The sequence below is a fragment of the Piliocolobus tephrosceles genome, chromosome 10 (genome assembly GCF_002776525.5).
Source record: "Piliocolobus tephrosceles isolate RC106 chromosome 10, ASM277652v3, whole genome shotgun sequence".
NCBI lineage: Eukaryota > Metazoa > Chordata > Mammalia > Primates > Cercopithecidae > Piliocolobus > Piliocolobus tephrosceles.
The window spans coordinates 99,378,373-99,397,840 of NC_045443.1; the positions used below are offsets into that span (position 1 = coordinate 99,378,373).

Consider the following 19,468-nt stretch of genomic DNA (forward strand, 5'->3'; position numbering starts at 1 on the left):
TTTTTTTTTTTTTTTTTTTTTGAGATGGAGTCTCGCTGTGTCACCCAGGCTGGAGTGCAGTGGTGAGATCACAGCCCACTGCAACCTCCGCCTCCCGGGTTCAAGTGATTCTCCTGCCTCAGATTCCCGAAGAGCTGGGATTACAGGTGTCTGCCACCACACCCAACTAATTTTTGTATTTTTGGTACAGACGGGGTTTCACCATGTTGGCCAGGCTGGCCTTGAACTCCTGACCTCAGGTGATCTACTCACCTTGGCCTCCCAAAGTGTTGGGATTACAGGTTGAGCCACTGCACCCGGCCGGTGCTACACACTTTTAAACAACCAGATCTCGGGCAGGGCGTGGTGGCTCACACCTGTAATCCCAGCACTTTGGGAGGCCCAGGCGGCGGGCAGATCACTTGAGGTCAGAGGTTCGAGACCAGTCTGGCCAACATGGTGAAATCCTGTCTCTACTGAAAATACAAATATTAGCCAGGTGTGGTGGCAGGCGCCTGCAATCCCAGTTACTCGTGAGACTGAGGCAGGAGAATTGCTTGAACCTGGGAGGCAGAGGTTGCAGTGAGCCGGGACCATGCCACTGCACTCCAGCTGGGGCAAAAGAGCAAGACTCCATCTCATAAATAAATAAATACTCATGTAAAAATAAATAAACCCATTACAGGTTAACATTATTTCTCATAAATAACAACTATATTTTCAAAAATTAAAAAAAGTGAGAAATGGTACTTAGTAATTTTTAAAAATCTCTTTAATGTCTATTTAATAGAAGACAATGTCTGTTCTGCATCAGTCTGTTGCAATGTCACATGTCCTACAGGCCTCAAGAAAACTCCACTGTGCTCTCATGAGAGAATGTGAGTAAAAGGCAAATAATGTCCTAATATTACTACATAACTAGGTTTGACCTTAAGGATAACTGAAAAGGATCTTGGGGCCCCAGGAGTCCCCAAACTATACTTTGAAAACTGCTGGCAGCATAATAACTTACTTTTTTAAATTTTTTATTTTTTTACTGAGACAGGGTCTCATTTCATTGTCCAGGCTGGAATGCAGTGGTGTGATCTCAGGCTCACTGCAACCTCTGCCTCCCAGGCTCAAGCAGTCCTCCCACCTCAGCCTCCCAAGTAGTTGGGACTACAGGGGCATGCCACTATGCCGGCTAATTTTTGTATTTTTTTGTAGAGATGGGGTTTCACCATGTTGCCTAGGCTGGTCTCCCACCTTGGTCTCCCAAAATGCTGGGATTACAGGCATGAGCCGCCATGCTCGGCCCATAATAGCTCACTGTTAAATGCTCGACTGTAAGTGATTTTGAAGAACTGTGACATAAGTTATTCTACTATATTCTATTATAAAGAAATAAAGAGACTCGTCCAAAGCCAAACAATAAGGCAGCAATAAACAATGCTAGCTGGGCATGGTGGTGTACACCCATAGTACCAGCTACTCAGGAGGCTGACATCAGAGGACTGCTTAAGCCCAGGACTTTGAAGCTGCAGTTTGCTATGATCGTGTCTGTGAACAGCCATTGCACTCTAGCCTGGGCAACAAAGCAAGATTCTGTCCCAAAAAAAACAAAAACAAAAACAAAAAGCCTCTCTCTAAAAACAAAGACACTTTCCTTTCAGGTCTTTGTACAGTTATAAAAATCAATATTCAATGCTCACTGATTCTGCTCCCAAATAGGCAAAGCAATCCTGAAAGACTGCAAAAAGATCTAAGCTTGAGGCATCATACCACCTGACTTCAAAGTATACCACAGAGCTACAGAAACTAAAACAGCATGGTGATGGTATAAAACAGACACAAAGATCAACAGAACAGAATAGAGAACTCGGAAATAAATCCGCAGATTTACAGCAAACTAATTTCTGACAAAAGGGCCAAGAACATACAGTGGGGAAAGGACAGTCTCTTCAATACATGGTGCTGGGCAAATAAGATTTCCATATGCAGAAGAATAAAACTGGACCCCTATCTCTCACCATATACAAAATTCAAATCAAAATGGATTAAAGACTTAAATCTAAGACCTGAAACTATGAAACTACTAGAAGAAAATAACTGGGGAAATTCAGGACAATCGTCTGGGCAAAGACTTCTTGAGTAAGACCTAAAGAGAATACACAGTCAAAGATAAACGGACAAATGGAATTACATCAAGCTAAAAAGCTTCTGTACAGCAAAGGAAACAATCAACAAAATGAAGAGACTACCTACAGAATGAGAAAAATTACTTGTAAACTATTCATTTGACAAGGATTTAATAATCAGAATATATAAGGAACTCAAACAACACAACGGCATTAAAAAAAAAACCCAAATAATCTGATTTTAATATTGGCAAAACATCAGAATAGATATTTCTCAAAAGAAGGCACATGTAAGTGGCCATAGGTATATTAAAAAATGCTCAACATTACAAGTCATCAGGGAAATATGTAATTAAAACCACAGTGAGACATCTCACCTTAGTCAAAGTGGCTATTATCAAAAAGACAGAAAATAAGAAACGCTAGCAAGGACTTGGTGAAAAGGCAATGCTTGTACTCTGTTAGTGGGAATGTAAATTAGTATAGCCACTATGGAAAACACTTTGAAGATTCCTCAAAAAACTAAAAATAGAACGACTGTATGATCTAGCAATCCCACTACTGGGTATAAACCCAAAAGAAAGGAAATCAGTATATGGAAGAGATACCTACACTCCCATGTTTATTTCAGCACTATTCACAATGGCCAAGATTTGGAAGCAACGTAAGTGTACATCAGTGGATGAATGGATAAAGAAAATGGTATATACACACAATGGGATATTATTCAGCCATAAATAAGAATAAAATCCTGTAATTTGCAGCAACATGGATGGAACCAGAGGATATGATGTTAAGTAAAATAAGCCAGGCTCGGAAAAACAAATTTCATTCACATTTCTCACTCAAATGTGGGAGCTAAAAAACTGATCTCATGGAGGTAGAGAATAGAATGGTGGTTATCAGAGTATGGAAAGGGTAGTGGGGGCAGTGGGGATGAAGAGTGATTGGCTAATAGGTACAAAAATACAGTTAGATAGTCCTAGTGTTCGACAGCACAATAGGGCAACTGAAAAATAGTTTATTGCAATATTTCAAAATAGCTAAAAATGAAGATCTGGAATGTTCCCAACACAAAGAAATGAAACATGGTTGAGATGATGGATATTCCAGTTACCCAGATGTTATCACTCCCTTTTTTCTTTTTTTTTTTTTTTTTTTTTTGGAGACAGGGTCTCACTCTGTCACCAAGGGTGGAGCAGTGGCACAATCATGGCTCAAGGTAGCCTCAATCTCCTGGGCTCCAATGATCCTCCTACCTCAGCCTCCAGAGTAGCTGGGACTACAGGCATGTGCTACCACACCTAGCTAAGTTTTGTATTTTTTTGTAGAGATAGGGTTTTGTCATGTTGCCCAGGCTGGCCTTGAACACCTGACTTCAAGCAATCCACCCATCTAAGCCTCTCAAAGTGCTGGGATTCAGGTGTGAGCCACTGCACCCAGCCTGATCATTACACATTGTATGCATGTATAAAACTATCACATATACTCCATAAATGTGCATAACTATTATACAGCCATAATAATTAAAAATTAAAAGTAATTAATTTTTTAAATAGCTTGCTAGCTAGCCAAGGTGACACATGCCTACAATCCCAGCTATGGGGAGGCTGAGGTGGGAGGATCACTTGAGCCCAGGAGTTCAAGACCAGCCTGGGGAACATAGTGAGATCCTGTCCCAAAACATAAAAATATAAAAAAAACTTGTGGATTCTGAAACATTATACTTGATGTGGGATTTTCACCCTGTCTCCCGTTGCCCGTTTTCTCCCACCTGCAATTCATCTTCCACATTACCTCCGGAGCAACTGTTCTAAGCACAGATTTGATTTCATCACTCTCCCTTAAAATCCTTTCATGGTCCCCATTTACTTCAGGATGAATTCACATTTCTTAGCACCACCCAGCAGGCGAGTCCTAAACTGACCCCTGCCTGCCTCTTCGGCTTCATTCCCCTGTCACTCCAAAGATGCTACAGCCCTTTAGAACTATTTTTGTTCTTAGAAGTTAATAATGTCTCATATCCATACCTTTACACCAATGGCATCTTTCCCTTAAAAAACGAAACAAACAAACAAAAACACTCCCCTTCCTTTACTCAGCCATCTCCTTCCAGACCAAGCTCAGGTGTCACACCATCTGAGAACGTGTGCCCGACACCTATACCTACCTCTTCAACTGCATTCATCACATTAAGTTTGCCTATTTGCTTGTCCATCTCCCTGTCTGGACTATGAGTTCCTCCAGAGCAGAAAGCAACCTAAATATCTTTGTGCGTCTTTTTTTTTCTTTTTTTTTTTGAGACAGAGTCTCACTCTGTCACCCAGGCTGGAGTGCAGTGGCACGATCTCAGCTCACTGCAACCTCTGTCTTCCAGGTTCAAGTGATTCTCCTGCCTTAGCCTCCTGAGTAGCTGGGATTATAGGCACCTGCCACCACACAACTAATTATTGTGTTTTAAGTAGAGACAAGGTTTCACCATGTTGGTCAGACTGGTCTCAAACTCCTGACTTCAGGTGATCCACCCACCTCGGACTCCCAAACTGTTGGGATTACAGGCCTGTGCAATCATGCCCAGCCCTTTGTGTCTTTAGTCAGCAGAAGAGAACCTGGCTGATATAGTTTGGTTGTGTCCCCACCCAAATCTCATTTTGAATTGTAGCTCCCATAATCCCCATGTGTCATGGGAGGGACCTGGTGGGAGCTAAGCAAATCATGGGAGCAGGCTTTTGCCAAGCTGTTCCTGTGATAGTGAGTAAGTCTCACAAGATCTGATGGGAAAGGGCAGTTCCAAGAGGGCATCTGCACATGTTCTCTTGACTGCCACCATGTAAGACGTGCCTTTGCTCCTCCTTCCCCTTTCACCATGATTGTAAAGCATCCCCAGCCACATGGAACTGCGAGTACCTTAAACCTCTTTTTTCTCTTTTTTTTTTTTTTTTTTTGAGACAGAGTCTTGCTTTTGTCACCCAGGCTGGAGTGCAATGACATGATCTTGGCTCACTGCAACCTCCAACTCTTGGGTTCAAGCAATTCTCCTGCCTCAGCCTCCCAAGTAGCTGGGATTACAGGTGTCCACTACCACACTTGGCTAATTTTTGTATTTTTACTAGAGACAAGTTTTCACCATATTGGCCAGACTGGTCTTGAACTCCTGACCTCAGGTGATCCGCCTGCCTCGGCCTCCCAAAGTGCTGGGATTACAGGCATGAGCCACTGTGTCTGGCCTAAGCCTCTTTTTCTTTATAAACTACCCAGTCTCAGGTATTTCTTCGCAGCAGTATGAAAATGGACTAATACACTGGCCCAGAGAGAACACCTCCATAAGCCTGTCACATGAACAACTTCTGAAAATTTGCTTTAGAAGCATTATCTGATTTGGAATTAATGAGAGACAGAAATGAAGTGAGAAAATGAAAGGGGAAAAAGGTGTATCAAAGGAAAAAGATAAACTAGAATCCTAAAAAATGAAGCAAATTTGGGAAGTAATCTTAAAGTGGGCAACATGGTTTTTAGTCTGATCGTAGAATGAGTTTCACTCCCTGAATGGGTGTGACCTGGTCTTTCTGAAAGATCACTTTTTCCTGTTTAATTTAGTACGCACATGAATCACACACAGGCTGACTAATCAACTGCTAAAGATTCTGCATCTGTATCACAAGATGAGAACCATCTAAAGAACGAGAGAAATTTTAAAAAGATATACCATGAATATATATAATCTATTATAGATACACCTGTTATATTTTAGAAGGAACTAGAGGAAGCCTACATATATTAGAATACAGTACAAGCTATCTTAAATAAAGCACTTGCTCCCTCTGATTTCATAGCAATCATAACAAAGCACACCGAGGTAAAGAAATCACTGTGAGTTCTTCTGTTCTGTATTTAAGGAAAGATTAACAGGCATAAGCCCACAGGGTGGTTTCCTGTCCTGTCTTCATGAGCACTGTGGCCACATGGAAAACAATCCTGAGATGGGACAGCTGGCACTTTATTAGCTGAATATCTAGCACCAGGCTCTATACAAGATGTCTTATCTACATTAGGCACCTCACTTAAACCACTCTTCCTAAGTTCAGTCACAATCAGCAACAAAAATAAATTTTGATGCTTGTAAGTATTCATTCAACAAATATTCACTGAAGACCTACAAGTAGGGTCTGTGAGAGCAAATGAACTTGTCTATCTCGCTTACTTTTGTATCCCAAGATGTTAGTGGAGTGCCTAGCACATAATGAAAGATAAGGACTGGAGGGTTTTGCCTCCTAAGCCTCTTGAATCTGTCCATTTCTCTTCCTATGTCCTTCCACTGACCTAGGCCCAGGCCAGACCTGCAGACTAACTGCCCCACAGTCATTCTTGCCTCTTCTAATTCTGGATTTCTCAACTTCAGCGCTATCAACATTTTGGGCTGGATGATTCTTTGTTGTAGGGGCTGTCCTGTGCACTACAGGATGTTTGGCAGGATCCCTGGCTTCTACCCACTAAATGCCTGTAGCAGCAACCCCATGCCATGCCCAAGCTGTATCAACCAAAAATGTTTCTAGACATTTGGCAAAATCGCACCTAACTAAGAACCACTGTCCTAGAGCTGACTTGACCTCCTCTGTCCTCAGTCTCAGCAATTCTTACCCTTTACTGTTGAACTCAAACAGCATCAAGCAAGAAAGCATCTCCTGGCTGGGCGCAGTGGCTCACACCTGTAATCCCAGCACTTTGGGAGGCTGACGTGGATGGATCACCTGAGTCAGGGGTTCAAGACCAGCCTGGCCAATTAGTGAAACCCCATCTCTACTAAAAATTTAAGAAGTCGCTGGGCATGGCAGTGCAAACCCGTAATCCCAGCTACTCAGGAGGCTGAGGCAGGAGAATCACTTGAACCCAGGAGGTGGAGGTTGCAGTGAGCCAAGATCGCAGCCACAGCACTCCAGACTGGGCGACAGAGCGAGACTCCGTCTCAAAAACAAACAAACAAAAAAGCAAGCATCTCCTGATCCCCTGCCACCAGACCAAACTGATTCTCACTGCTGGTCTCTTCCACAACGATGCTCTATTTCTTTGCAGCATTTCTCACAATAGTAATGAAGTAGCAGTTAATGTCTGACTGCACCACCAGAATATAAGCTCCTTGTCAGCAGGAGCTGAGTCTGCTTTGTTCACTGCTGGATCCCCGGGGGCCTGGCACAGTACTCAAAAATTAACTACTAACTGAATGAATGAGGCGGTACTCTGCCAGGGCACAGGGATTTGAAGATAAGGAAGATTCCATCTTTGTGACCAGGATGCTGAGCACAGAAATAGCAAATAAGTTTCATCTCCCAGGCAAGCTCAATTAACTGGTACCCAAATTGAGAAGCTGTGCATGTAAAAATAAATTTCTTCTAAGGCAGCAAAATACAAGATACCATATTCCAAAGTGAAATGTTGGGCCGAGATACAAAGTTTCTTAAGGAATAGTTGCAAACTCATCCAAATCATGGTAGAAAGGTCCAGGAGGTGGCGATCAGAGGAGGTTTTCACAGGCAACTGGCATTGTGTGACTCCTGCTCCACCTCATTCAAGGGGGAGCAGTGGAAGTCTGTTTCCCACTTCCTTTTTTTTTTTGAGATGGAGTCTGGCTCTGTCGCCCAGGCTGGAGGGCAGTGGCCGGATCTCAGCTCACTGCAAGCTCCGCCTCCTGGGCTTACGCCATTCTCCTGCCTCAGCCTCCCGAGTAGCTGGGACTACAGGCGCCCGCCACCTCGCCCAGCTAGTTTTTTGTATTTTTTCAGTAGAGACGGGGTTTCACCGTGTTAGCCAGGATGGTCTCGATCTCCTGACCTCGTGATCCACCCATCTCGGCCTCCCAAAGTGCTGGGATTACAGGCTTGAGCCACCACGCCCGGCCTCCCACTTCCTTACGCCCAAGAAAAGGGCTCAACAAAATTACCAAGAGAACTCACTATGGGTCCATGAAGTTGGGCGGGTACCATGTCTGTGTAACACCTGAAAAATATAAAGGGCTGGCCGGCTAAGCTCTGAGGACAAGAGAGAAGTTGTCACTCTGCTGGAATCAGCCCACCCTCCCCTAGTCTGAGCAAAGAGTGTGGGCCACACACAACGGAGAGCCAGCAGAAGGTCATCCTGGGTCTACTCATTGGGCAAAAGAGGCTGAAAGGAGAAGCTCCCATTATTATCAGATTCTTAGGATCTATGGAAGGAATAAGCAGCCAAATGGAACAAAGAGGCATTTGGTCTCATCAGGGGAAAAGCAAGTGACCACTCCTGAGCACAGTGGTGGCTGTGGTCTCTGAAGGATGCCCCTTGAAACACTCAGGAGAGAATAAGCTCTGACACCTGCAAATCCCAGAGAGCTCCTGCACTCATTCAGGAAGAAGTTTCCTGTCCTCATTTCCTTCCTTTCTTCCATGTGCTCCAACACAGGAGGGATCAGAAACAGGTTACAGAGCAGAAAGAGAAGCATCAAGTGAGGAAAAGTGAGAAGATGCCTACTGTGGCCACCCTCCCTTCCTCAACTGCAGACTTTCTGCCTGCAGCAGGCCTGTACTGGGAGAGGGAACTTAGGCTTTAAGTTGCTATGCTTTAGGACGGAAGACTCTAATTGCTGAATTCACATTCTGTTCTATAGTGTGAAGTGACCACAGAAGTCTCAGGCCCACCTGAATCTTCATCCAGGGGCAGGAGTGCAAGACAACAGAAAGAGCCAGTGGAAGATAAAGAATAAAGGGATTGGCTACACATCCCACAAGGCCGAGTCTTAGGAAGGCAGGAGGCCACGTATGCGGTGTAGGCAGCTGGTGGCTCTAGAGCTTGTTGGAGAGGCAGCAGGCACGGTTAAGGCCAGGCACGGGGGCTCACATCTGTAATCCCAGCACTTTGGGAGGCCGAGACGGGCAAATCACTTGAGGTCAGGAGTTTGAGACCAGCCTGGCCAACATGCTGTAACTCCGTCTCTACTAAAATTACAAAAATTAGCCAGGTGTTGTGGTGGGTGCCTGTAATCCCAGCTACTCGGGAGGCTGACACAAGAGAATCACTTGAACCCAGGAGGTGGAAGTTGCAGTGAGCTGAGATTGTGCCACTACACTCCAGCCTGGGCAACAGAACGAGACTCTGTCTCAAAAGAAAAAAAAGTCAGGTTAAGTTTTTCTCTCACAATGTGATAAAATTCATTAACAAAATGAACAATATTTAGATCTCAAGAGAAAGACCAAATGCAATTATCAAATCACCATATTAAATTAAAGGTGTATATTTGATCATTACTAAAAGATTTATAAGGGCACACTTGGGCTGTGTTTAACAAAGCTCCATATTAATATATCCATGCAAGAAAACAAGTTTCACAGATAATTAACCAGATATTAAAAATAGAAACCCACTTTACAACTTCTAGAGCAAGGTAGAGGGCTAACAGCTATCACAGACACAATGTCAACAGTAAAGTCAGGAAAAGGAAATGGGTTTTGACTGAAGCCAGTGTCTTCAAGACATCTGTTGTTCCCACTTTTCTTTGGGTAACAGCCTCGTGATTATCTTCTGGGGCTCTCCTCTCAGTTCATGTGGTTCAGCTGAGAATGACAGCCCCACCCACTCCCCTATTTCTGGAGATGATCCCAGTGGTTAACAAGGGTATAACAAGGACACTCATTCCTCTGGCTAGGCAGACAGCCCTGAGTCTAGTTGGCACTAATGAGAAAGAAAAGCTTTCTGCTGTAGTTACTGAACTGGTAGAACAGAAGCTGGGGTTGCCAGCAGCAATCTTTGTTCTCATATGAGGAGAGCATGCTGAGAAGTAAACTAAAAGAGGGGAAGGCAGAGGTGAGGAACAGGGACAAAAAGAGATTCCTGGTGACATCATTTGAGCACCTCGATCCACTCCTGCCAGAAACTTCACCATATATATTTTTGTAATCCCAGCACTTTGTTGTTGTTAACCTTTTTGTTTTGTTTTGTTTCGTTTGAGACACAGCCTCACTCGTCGCCCAAGCTGGAGTGCAGTGGCACAATCTTGGCTCACTGCAACCTCTGCCTCTGGGGTTCAAGCAATTCTTCTGCCTCAGCCTACCAAGTAGCTGGGACTACAGGCACGCACCACCACGCCCAGTTAATTTTTGTATTTTTAGTAGAGACACGGTTTCACCATGTTGGCCAGGCTGGTTTCGAACTCGCCTTGGCCTCCCAAAGTGCTGGGATTACACATGTGAGCCACCACACCTGGCCTCATCCTGTATTTTTCAATTATCCCAGTTAATAAACTGGCTAATAATAAACTAGTTAATAAGCTAGGTCTGAGTTGGGAGTCTGTCACTTGCAATCTAGTGCTGTTAACTAATTCCAGCAGCAATGTTAAACCATCAGTAATTCAAAAAGAAAAAGCAATCACAAACTTTTCTGACATTACCAACTTTATGCTAAAATTACTCCTACCACTTCCTAAAATAATCTTTCCTTGTCTCTCTTCTGTTTAAACTCCTACTTGTCCCTGAAGCCTCCCTAAAGCTCATGCCTCCCTGTAAAGGTCTTGGAACTGCCTCGAGGATGTTTAAACCCACAACATTCTTCTGTCTTCTGACTTTCTAAGCAATTGTTGTGTACCAACTCCAGCATTCAATTGCTTATTCCCCTGTGTTGTTATTCAGTCCTCATACATATATGTCGTCCTCATCTCAACTAAAGGATAGCCAAAGGCATGAGCTATAATTGTTTGTATCTCTGACAGCATTTTCCACTGTATATTCTAACAACAGCATCTTCCACTGTACAGTCTAACAACAGGTCTCAGGTTTTTAGAGAAAGTTACCAGAGCAGGAATGACTCTCAGAACACGAAAATGTTCCAAGTTATAACCTGATCAATCACATTTGAGAAATAAAAGGGAACTATAAACACTGCATGAGAGCAAAAACTTTACCTTTACTTGAAACAAATTTAAAAGGATGTCAGTTAAGATCAACCCAATTCATCGATCCATTCATTCGTGCACCAGTCAAGTATTTATTCAGCATCTACTGGGTACCAATCACTTTCTAGTTGCTAAGAATACAGCAGAGAATAAGACAAGGTCCCTAGTTTGATAGTTAGCTGGACTATGTATCTCTCTCAAACCCCCCAAAAGAAAGAGACCTTTTAAAAAGGCTCTGTGTGGCCATTGGCATTTTCTCTCTAGTATAAAATCCGTTACATTGTAATTCATGCTTCTCATGTGAAACATCCAATAAATGTATATTCACAGAACATTAAAGCTAAAATGAGGCCCTTAGAAATACAGTCTCGGCGGGGCGCGGTGGCTCAAGCCTGTAATCTCAGCACTTTGGGAGGCCGAGACGGGCGGATCACGAGGTCAGGAGTTCGAGACCATCCTGGCTAACACGGTGAAACCCCGTCTCTACTAAAAAATACAAAAAGCTAGCCGGGCGAGGTGGCTGGCGCCTGTAGTCCCAGCTACTCGGGAGGCTGAGGCAGGAGAATGGCATAAACCCGGGAGGCGGAGCTTGCAGTGAGCTGAGATCCGGCCACTGCACTCCAGCCCGGGCAACAGAGCGAGACTCCATCTCAAAAACGAAAGAAAGAAAAAAGAAATACAGTCTCATAGTTTTTAAACCTTTCTTTTTTTTTGAGACAGTCTCGCTCTGTAGCCCAGGCTGGAGTGCAGTGGCGCGATCTCGGCTGACTACAAGCTCCGCCTCCCGGGTTTACGCCATTCTCCTGCCTCAGCCTCAAGAGTAGCTGGGACTACAGGCGCCCGCCACCACGCCTGGCTAATTTTTTGTATTCGTTAGTAGAGAAGGGGTTTCACCGTGTTAGCCAGGATGGTCTCGATCTCCTGATCTCGTTATCCGCCCGCCTCGGCCTCCCAGAGTGCTGGGATTACAGGCGTGAGCCACCGCGCCCGGCCTTAAACATTTTTTAAACAATGAAACTTTCCCCATCCCCTGAAAAAGAAGTTTACACAAAACAGAGAAGAGGGGCTACTCCCAACCCACAAGGTGGCTGGGAGAAACTCAGTTTGGGAACCACTGAGAAGCAGGCCAGACAGTCCCTGACTCTCAGGCCAGGCCTCTTTCTACTTCATCTATTTGTTGCCTTTGGCCAAGAACACACTCAAATATATCTGTTTAATGAGTGAACTAATCAAATACAAACATAACTAATTTCTTGAAATAAGGCCAGTATGAGACACTGGTCACCACTGAGGCTGAACATAACTTGGGCTAGACCCAGTTTTCAATTCTCCTTTTCACAGAAAATAACTCATTGATTCAAAATGGCAACAGAAAGCAGGAAAGCAAAAGGGAGCAGAGAGGTCAGGAAAACATTACTATTCATTACCAGCAGATTCTATGTGAACCTATTTTGCCTCTTTATGTAAGTTAATTCTTGGATATTTGTTTCCATATTTGGATATTTGTTTTCATACCTAGTGCACAAAGGAAGTGCTATGCTATACATATACCATATTCCCACACAGATACACACATACACAGTGATCTACAATCCTCTATTAGTAATCCTGAAATCCAAAATGCTGTGAATACTGGAGGGGCTTTTAACTTTTTGTTTCTCATTTTTAATTTTTTTATTTTATTTTTCTGATTTTTAATTTTTTTTTTTTCCAAAACAGACCAGTACTAACTAGAGATCTTTTTGTACCTTATTTGGCAACTTAACTTGACCTGCCCTGTACTTATTTGGTGGCAAAATGACCTAAACTGACTTGAGGCTATGTATAGTCTGTATTTTCCTGAGTGTGAGGAATTGTGGACTTGCATATAAATGGTTCAATTAAATAATGATGGCCCTGAAATAAATTTTAACTCAAAAGCACGTTTTAAAATCTATACAGTAGTAACTAACAGAGGACAAACTATTTAAAAACTGGAAGTTTCTAAGCTAAAAAGGATCTTAAGAGCAGTCAACCTAGTAACCCCATTTGTGGAGCTAACAAACTTACAACAGTCTGATACCTGCTACCTACAGCCCAAGGCAATGCATTTTTGTGACCACTAGTCCCTATTCTGAGGGCTCTCCCTGTAGGAGTCTTTTTTGTTTGTTTGTTGAGACAGGGTCAACCAGGCTGGAGTGCATGGCACAATCATAGGCACTGTACTTCAAACTCCTGGGCTCAAGCAACACTCCTGCCGCAGCCTCCTGAGTAGCTGGGACTACAGGCATGTGCCACCACACCTAGCTAACTTTTTTTATGTATTTATTTTTGAGACAAGATTTCACTCTGTCACCCAGACTGAAGTGCAACGGTGTAATCACGGCTCATGCAGCCTCAACCACCAGGGCTCAAGTAATCCTCCCACATCAGTCTCCCAAGCAGCTGGGACTACTCTACTTTTTTTTGTAGAGACAGGGTTTCACCATGTTGCCCAGGCTGGTCTCAAACTCCTGAGCTCAAGCAATTCTCCTGCCTCAGCCTGCCAAAGTGCTGGGATTACAGGTGTGAGCCACCACGCCCAGTGTTTGTTTTATTTTTTATTTTTTTGTAGAGACAGAGTCTCCTTTGTTTCCCAGGCTAGTCCAACGCCTGGCTTCAAGCAATCCTCCAACCTTAGTCTCCCAAAGTCCTGGGATTAGAGGCGTGAGCCACACCTCACCCAGCTTGTTTTTGTTTGATACTTCCTTCCCTCAATTCTACTTCTCAAAGTTTGGATGAGTATAGAAAAGGCTTATCAAAATACAGCATCAAATACTTGTTATATTGAGAGGAGGAGAAGAAGATAACAAATTCACAGTTAATGATCTTCTGAGGGCCAGGCACGGTGGCTCACATCTATAATCCCAGCATTTTGGGAGGCCAAGGCAGGCGGATCACCTAAGGTCCAGAGTTTGTGACCAGCCTGGCCAACATGGTGAAACCCCGTCTCTACTAAAAATACAAAAAAATTAGCCTGGCATGGTGGCGGTTGCCTGTAAATCCAGTTACTCAAGAGGGTGGGTCAGGGAAAATGACTTGAACCTGGAAGGTGGAGGTTGCAGTGATCTGAGATCACCCCACTGCACTCCAGCCTGGGCAACAGAGTGAGACTCTATCTCAAAACAAAAAACAATGATCTTCTTAGTCCAAAAGGACTTACAATTAGTGAGCTTACAATCCAGTACAATTAGTGAGATTATTAACAAGTCGGTAATATTAACTATACGATCAAAGTATTCTGATTCAAGGATATATTTCAAAATAAGGTTTAAGGACATAAAATAGTTGATAATATAATAGCAGCAGTAGCCATGACCATTTAATGAGAGTCTGTTATGTAGTAGGAACTGTGTGAGGTGCTTTACATACAGGTCTTACTTAATCCTCATTATCAACCCTGCAAGGAAGGTATTCTTGCCTCCGTTTCAAAGATGAGGAAGCTCAGAGAGGTTAAATATCCTTCCCAAGATCAGACAAGGAACAGCCTGGGCTGTTTGAGAAACCATAAAAAGGGGTGCTTGAGAGCACAGCTTGGGCTGGTCGTGGTAGCTCATGCCTGTAATCCCATGGGAGGCCAAAGCGAGCGAATCACGAGGTCAGGAGTTCGAGACCAGTCTGGCCAACATAGTGAAACCCCGTCTCTACTAAAAACACAAAAAATTAGCTGGGTGTGGTGGTGTGCGCCTGTAATCCCAGCTACTCAGGATGCTGAGACAGGAGACTCACGTGAACCCAGGAGGCAGAGGTTGCAGTGAGCCGAGATTGCGCCATTGCACTCCAGCTTGGGTGACAGTGTGAGACTCCGTCTCAAAAAAAAAAAAAAAAAAAAACCACAGCTCAGAGCCAGCCTGCCTTGAAGCCCAGCTCTGCCACGAATGAGCTGGATTAAGTCACGCAAATGCCTCCATTTAATCACCTATAAAATGAGTATAATAATAGTACCTATCTCGCAGGGGTGATGTTGAGGATTAAATTAGTTAATATTTGTAAAGCAATTAAGAGAGTGCCTGACACCTGTTAAGACCAATATACATATTAGCTATTATTATGATTATTATCAACTGGAGCCAGCATTCAAGTCCAAATCTGCCTAATCATGCAGCTCCTCTTTTCCACTATGCCTTACAAGTTAACCACAGGCCAGCTGCCTGCACCTCTCGTGGCACCTGTTGGCATTGTCTGCCTCTCATTTCTCTCGTCTGTTCCAAACCTTATGATTTGTGGCCATTTCAATACTACAACAAAATGTCTCTCTTTTGGTAAACAGCCAGGCATGGAATGAAAGCAAAAGGAAAAGGATATAAAATGAAAAATTCAGGCCAGGTGTGGTGGCTTACGCCTGTAATCCCAACACTTTGAGAGGCCGAGGCAGGCAGATCACTTGAAGTCAGGAGTTTGAGACCAGCCTGGCCAACATAGTGAAACCCCATCTCTACTAAAAATACAAAAATTAGCTGGGCATGGTGGTACACGCCTGTAGTCCCAGCTACTCGGGAGGCTGAGGCAGGAGAATCTCTTGAACCTGGGAGGTAGAGGTTGCAGTGAGCCGAGACTGAGCCACTGCACTCCAGCCTGAGGAACAAAGCAAGGATCTGTCTCAAAAAAAATAAAACAAAATGAACAATTCTAACACCTGATGCCTTTAAGTCGCCTTCACACTGCACAGGACTTAATAAACAGTTAACTCAAAATTAATCAAGGCCAAAAAATCACACAAAAGCAATAAGGCACCTAACTACACACAGATACATTAAGTTGCAACACATGAAACAAAGACTAGCAAGTGCTATGATATTCAGTAGATATTCCACATTTACACATCTGGAGCTTTCTCTCTTGAAGTCTTTCCTTGAGGTAAAGACTTCAAGCAAATGTATACTATAGCATTTCTAAAAACTACTCTGTTAATTTTAAAACCTTTTGTAACCTCCTACCAAAAAAAGAAAAAGAAAAAAATTAAAACTAACAGACCGATTTCAAACCACTTGAAAATACAGCTTTTCTCCCAATTGCTAAAAGTGGCATTCTTGGGCCAGGTGCGGTAGCTAATGCCTGTAACCCCAGCACTTTGGTAAGCCAACAAGGAAGGATCACTTGAGCCCATGAGTTCCAGATCAACCTGGGCAACATAGGGAAACCTCCGTCTCTATTTTTAAAAAAGGTAGGCGGAGGGAGCAATATCTAAAATCACATACATGCCTTCTTTCAGTTCTGACTTGCTCATAGTCTCTGTACACGTTTATGATAAAGAATACTGTATTTGGCCGGGCGCGGTGGCTCAAGCCTGTAATCCCAGCACTCTGGGACGCCGAGGCAGGGAGATCTCCTGAGCTCAGGAATTCGAGACCAGCCTGGGCAACATGGCAAAACCCCATCTCTAATAATGAAAAAAAACATACTGTACTGGGGCATCGCGGGGCACGGCGAGGGCAGCGCAGGGTCGAGGCGCCCGGTCCAGGCGGCGGCGCCGCTACTCACCTCTCCGAACTGGAAAGCGGAGACGATGGTGACAACGACGCCCACGAAGCAGACGTAGAGCCCATACCTGTGAGACAGGCAGGTATAGGTCTGTCTCTGCAGGAGCTTGAGCAGCATCACCTCGGCCGCCGCCACGCCACGCCCCGAGGAGCCTGAGCCGCCGCCGCCGCCTCAGCTAGCCGCCATTCAGGGGCCCGGGTCGGCCCGCCGCGCGCAGGTCACAGCCTCCGGGCGCCGCTCATTGCAGCTCCGGCGACGGACGCCCGCTAGGCTCCGCGCCGCGGCCGCCGCTTCCGGGAGCCGGGAGCCCACGCCCTCGGCGCGGCGGAGGCGGACCTGCGGCCGGCTAGGCGGCCGGCGCCGCCCGGGTCTGGCCGGGCGAGAGGCGGCGGCGGCAGGGTCTCCAGCGCCACCTGGAGGACGGAGGGGCATGGGGCAGGCGCGCGCCCTCCCCACCTGCGCATGCGCAGCGGGCCCTGAGGGCTGGGCTGGGCTGGGCTGGGCGGGGCTGGGAGGGGCGGAATTGAGCTGAGCTGGCATCCACTTATCCAGTTGGGCAGGCGACCAAGAGGAAACTGCCCCCTGTGTCGAGACTGTGCCATAGACGGTACTATAAAGCCATGAATATTTTTGTGCATAAAACCTCTGCATTTAGCATTCTCTGCAGAGGGCTAAAAGGAAATGTTGTATGTGGCTCCTTTCCTCCAACCCCCCAACTATATTGTTTGAAAGAGGAAACCTTTGGGTTAAATCTGCCAAAACAGATTTTCATTCATTCATTTATTCGTTAAATATGTAATTTGTGCCTGGTAGGTGGCATAGTGCTTGGTGTCAGGTATTCAAAAATGAACTAGACTTGGTCACTGTTCTCAGAGACTCTAGTGGGGGAGATAAACATGTAAACCACTAAATACAAGAGTTGTTATGATAGAAATCATGCGATGAACTGGAGGGGAACCAGCTCAGGGGTGGCCAGGTAATCCGACTTTGACACCAGGTTTTCCCACAAGATCCTTTCCTTGGTGCCTGTGATTTACAAAAGGGAGATCTTTTTCTTAATCCCAATGCACCCTAGTTAATAAGATTTTTTTCCTAGTCACCCTGGGAAACAATACACTTATCTAATGTTGCCATGATTTTTTTTTCAAAAAAGAAAAAAAGCACCAATCACAGAGTTGTATAAAATTTTGATGAATTGAATCACAATGTGTTATTAAAAGACAGTAGAATATTATAGAGAATAACCCTACGTTTTGAGGTAGAGCTCATTTGGAAAACTTTCTGGTTTGGGATCATTTTTATATGGGGGATTATACTAATGTCAACTTGGTTTTAAAACCTCTGTTATTTCTATTATTATTGACTCTAGTTGTTTGTTTGCTTCATTTTGTCTACTACTTCTTTGTATCTTTTATCCCTTTGCCTAAATTACCTTTTCTTTTTTTAGAGACAGGGTCTTTCTGTCACCCTGGCTGGAGTGCAGTGGTACCATCTTGGCTTACTGCAGCCTTGACCTCCTGGGCTCAAGTGATCCTCCCACTGCAGTCCCCAGAGTAGCTGGGATTACAGGTGTGCACCATCATGCCTGGCTAATTTTTGTATTTTTTGTAGAGATGGGTTTTCGCCATGTTGTCCAAGCTGGTCTTGAACTCCTGAGCTCAGGCAATACACCCTTCTTGGCCTCCCAAAGTGCTGGGATTACAGGCGTGAGCCACTGTGCACAGCCTAAGTAATCTTTTCAAAAACCAGCTTCTGCCAAGCATGGTGGCTCACGCCTGTAATCCCAACACTTTGGGTGGCCGAGGCCAGTGGGTCACTTGAGGCCAGGAGTTCAAGACCAACATGGCGAAACCCTGTCTCTCCTAAAAATACAAAAAATGTGCTGGGCATGGTTGCATGCACCTGGAGTCCCAGCTACTCAGGAGGCTGAGGCAGGAGAATCACTCGAACCTGGGAGGCAGAGGTTGCAGTGAGCCGAGATTGCACCACTGCACTCCAGGCTGGGCCACAGAGTGAGACTCTGTCTCAAAAAAAATAAAATAAAATAAAACAAACCACCAAACAGAAAAAAAACCCAGCTTCCTGTTTGGGTCATTCTCTCTAATTTTCTGTGGTTTTCTATTCATTGATTTGTGCCTCTATCTTTGTAATTTTTTTCCACTTATTCTGTTTGCTCTATTGCTCTTGAACTCGTTTTTCAAATTTAATATTTAGCTCAATTTTTTCAATTTTATGGGTTTTTAATAAATGTTTTCCAAAGCATAAATGTCCCTCTAATTACTAATTTTATTGCATCCCATCAATATTGGCACAGAATGCAGGTGCACAATGGGAGTTGGGGCACTGCAGTGGGTGTCAGGGTTGGGCACACAATGTACCCACCAGGAGGACCAAGGCAAGGAGGTCACCAGGCCTAGGCCAGGGTGGCAAGGTTCTGAGATACTGTGATCTCTGGGTGCACATGGCTGCTGCAGAGCACCACTGATGTCCTCCCATACTGGTACCCTAACCCACCATGTGGCAGGAGGAAGAAAACACAAAAACCAAACAATGAAATATGGAAAAGAAGGCTGGCCCACTGGCTCATGCCAGTAGCCCCAGAACCTTGGGACACCAAGGCAGGAGGATTGCTTGAGGTCACGAGTTCAAGACCAGCCTGGGAAACATATCGTGATGTCCATCTCTACAAAAACTTTTTTAAAAAGAAAGAAAGCAATTAGCCGGGCATGATGGCCCATGCCTGTGGTCCCAGCTACTCGGTACTCAGGAGGCTGAGGCAGGAGACTTTCTTCAGCCTAAGAGTTTGAGGCTGCAGTGAGCTGTGATTGTACCACTGCTCTCCAGCGTGGGTGACAGAGCAAGACCCTATAAACAAAACAAAACAAAACAAAACAAACAAACAAAAAACCCAGGCACAATGCCTCATGCCTGTAATCCCAGCGCACTTTGGGAGGCCAAGGTG

The 19,468-nt window shown here is 44.6% G+C and overlaps 1 protein-coding gene across 1 annotated transcript in view; it reads right to left on the reverse strand.

Annotated features, from left to right (window-relative positions):
• GNPTAB (N-acetylglucosamine-1-phosphate transferase subunits alpha and beta) overlaps positions 1-16,889 on the reverse strand; it is an 85,797-nt gene extending 68,908 nt beyond the window's left edge. The window contains exon 1 of the mRNA XM_023187173.1: positions 16,507-16,889. Within this exon, the coding sequence (XP_023042941.1) occupies positions 16,507-16,623 (117 nt within the window). The 5' untranslated portion in view covers positions 16,624-16,889. The remainder of the gene's footprint in view (positions 1-16,506) is intronic.
• Between the last annotated feature and the right edge of the window lie 2,579 nt (positions 16,890-19,468).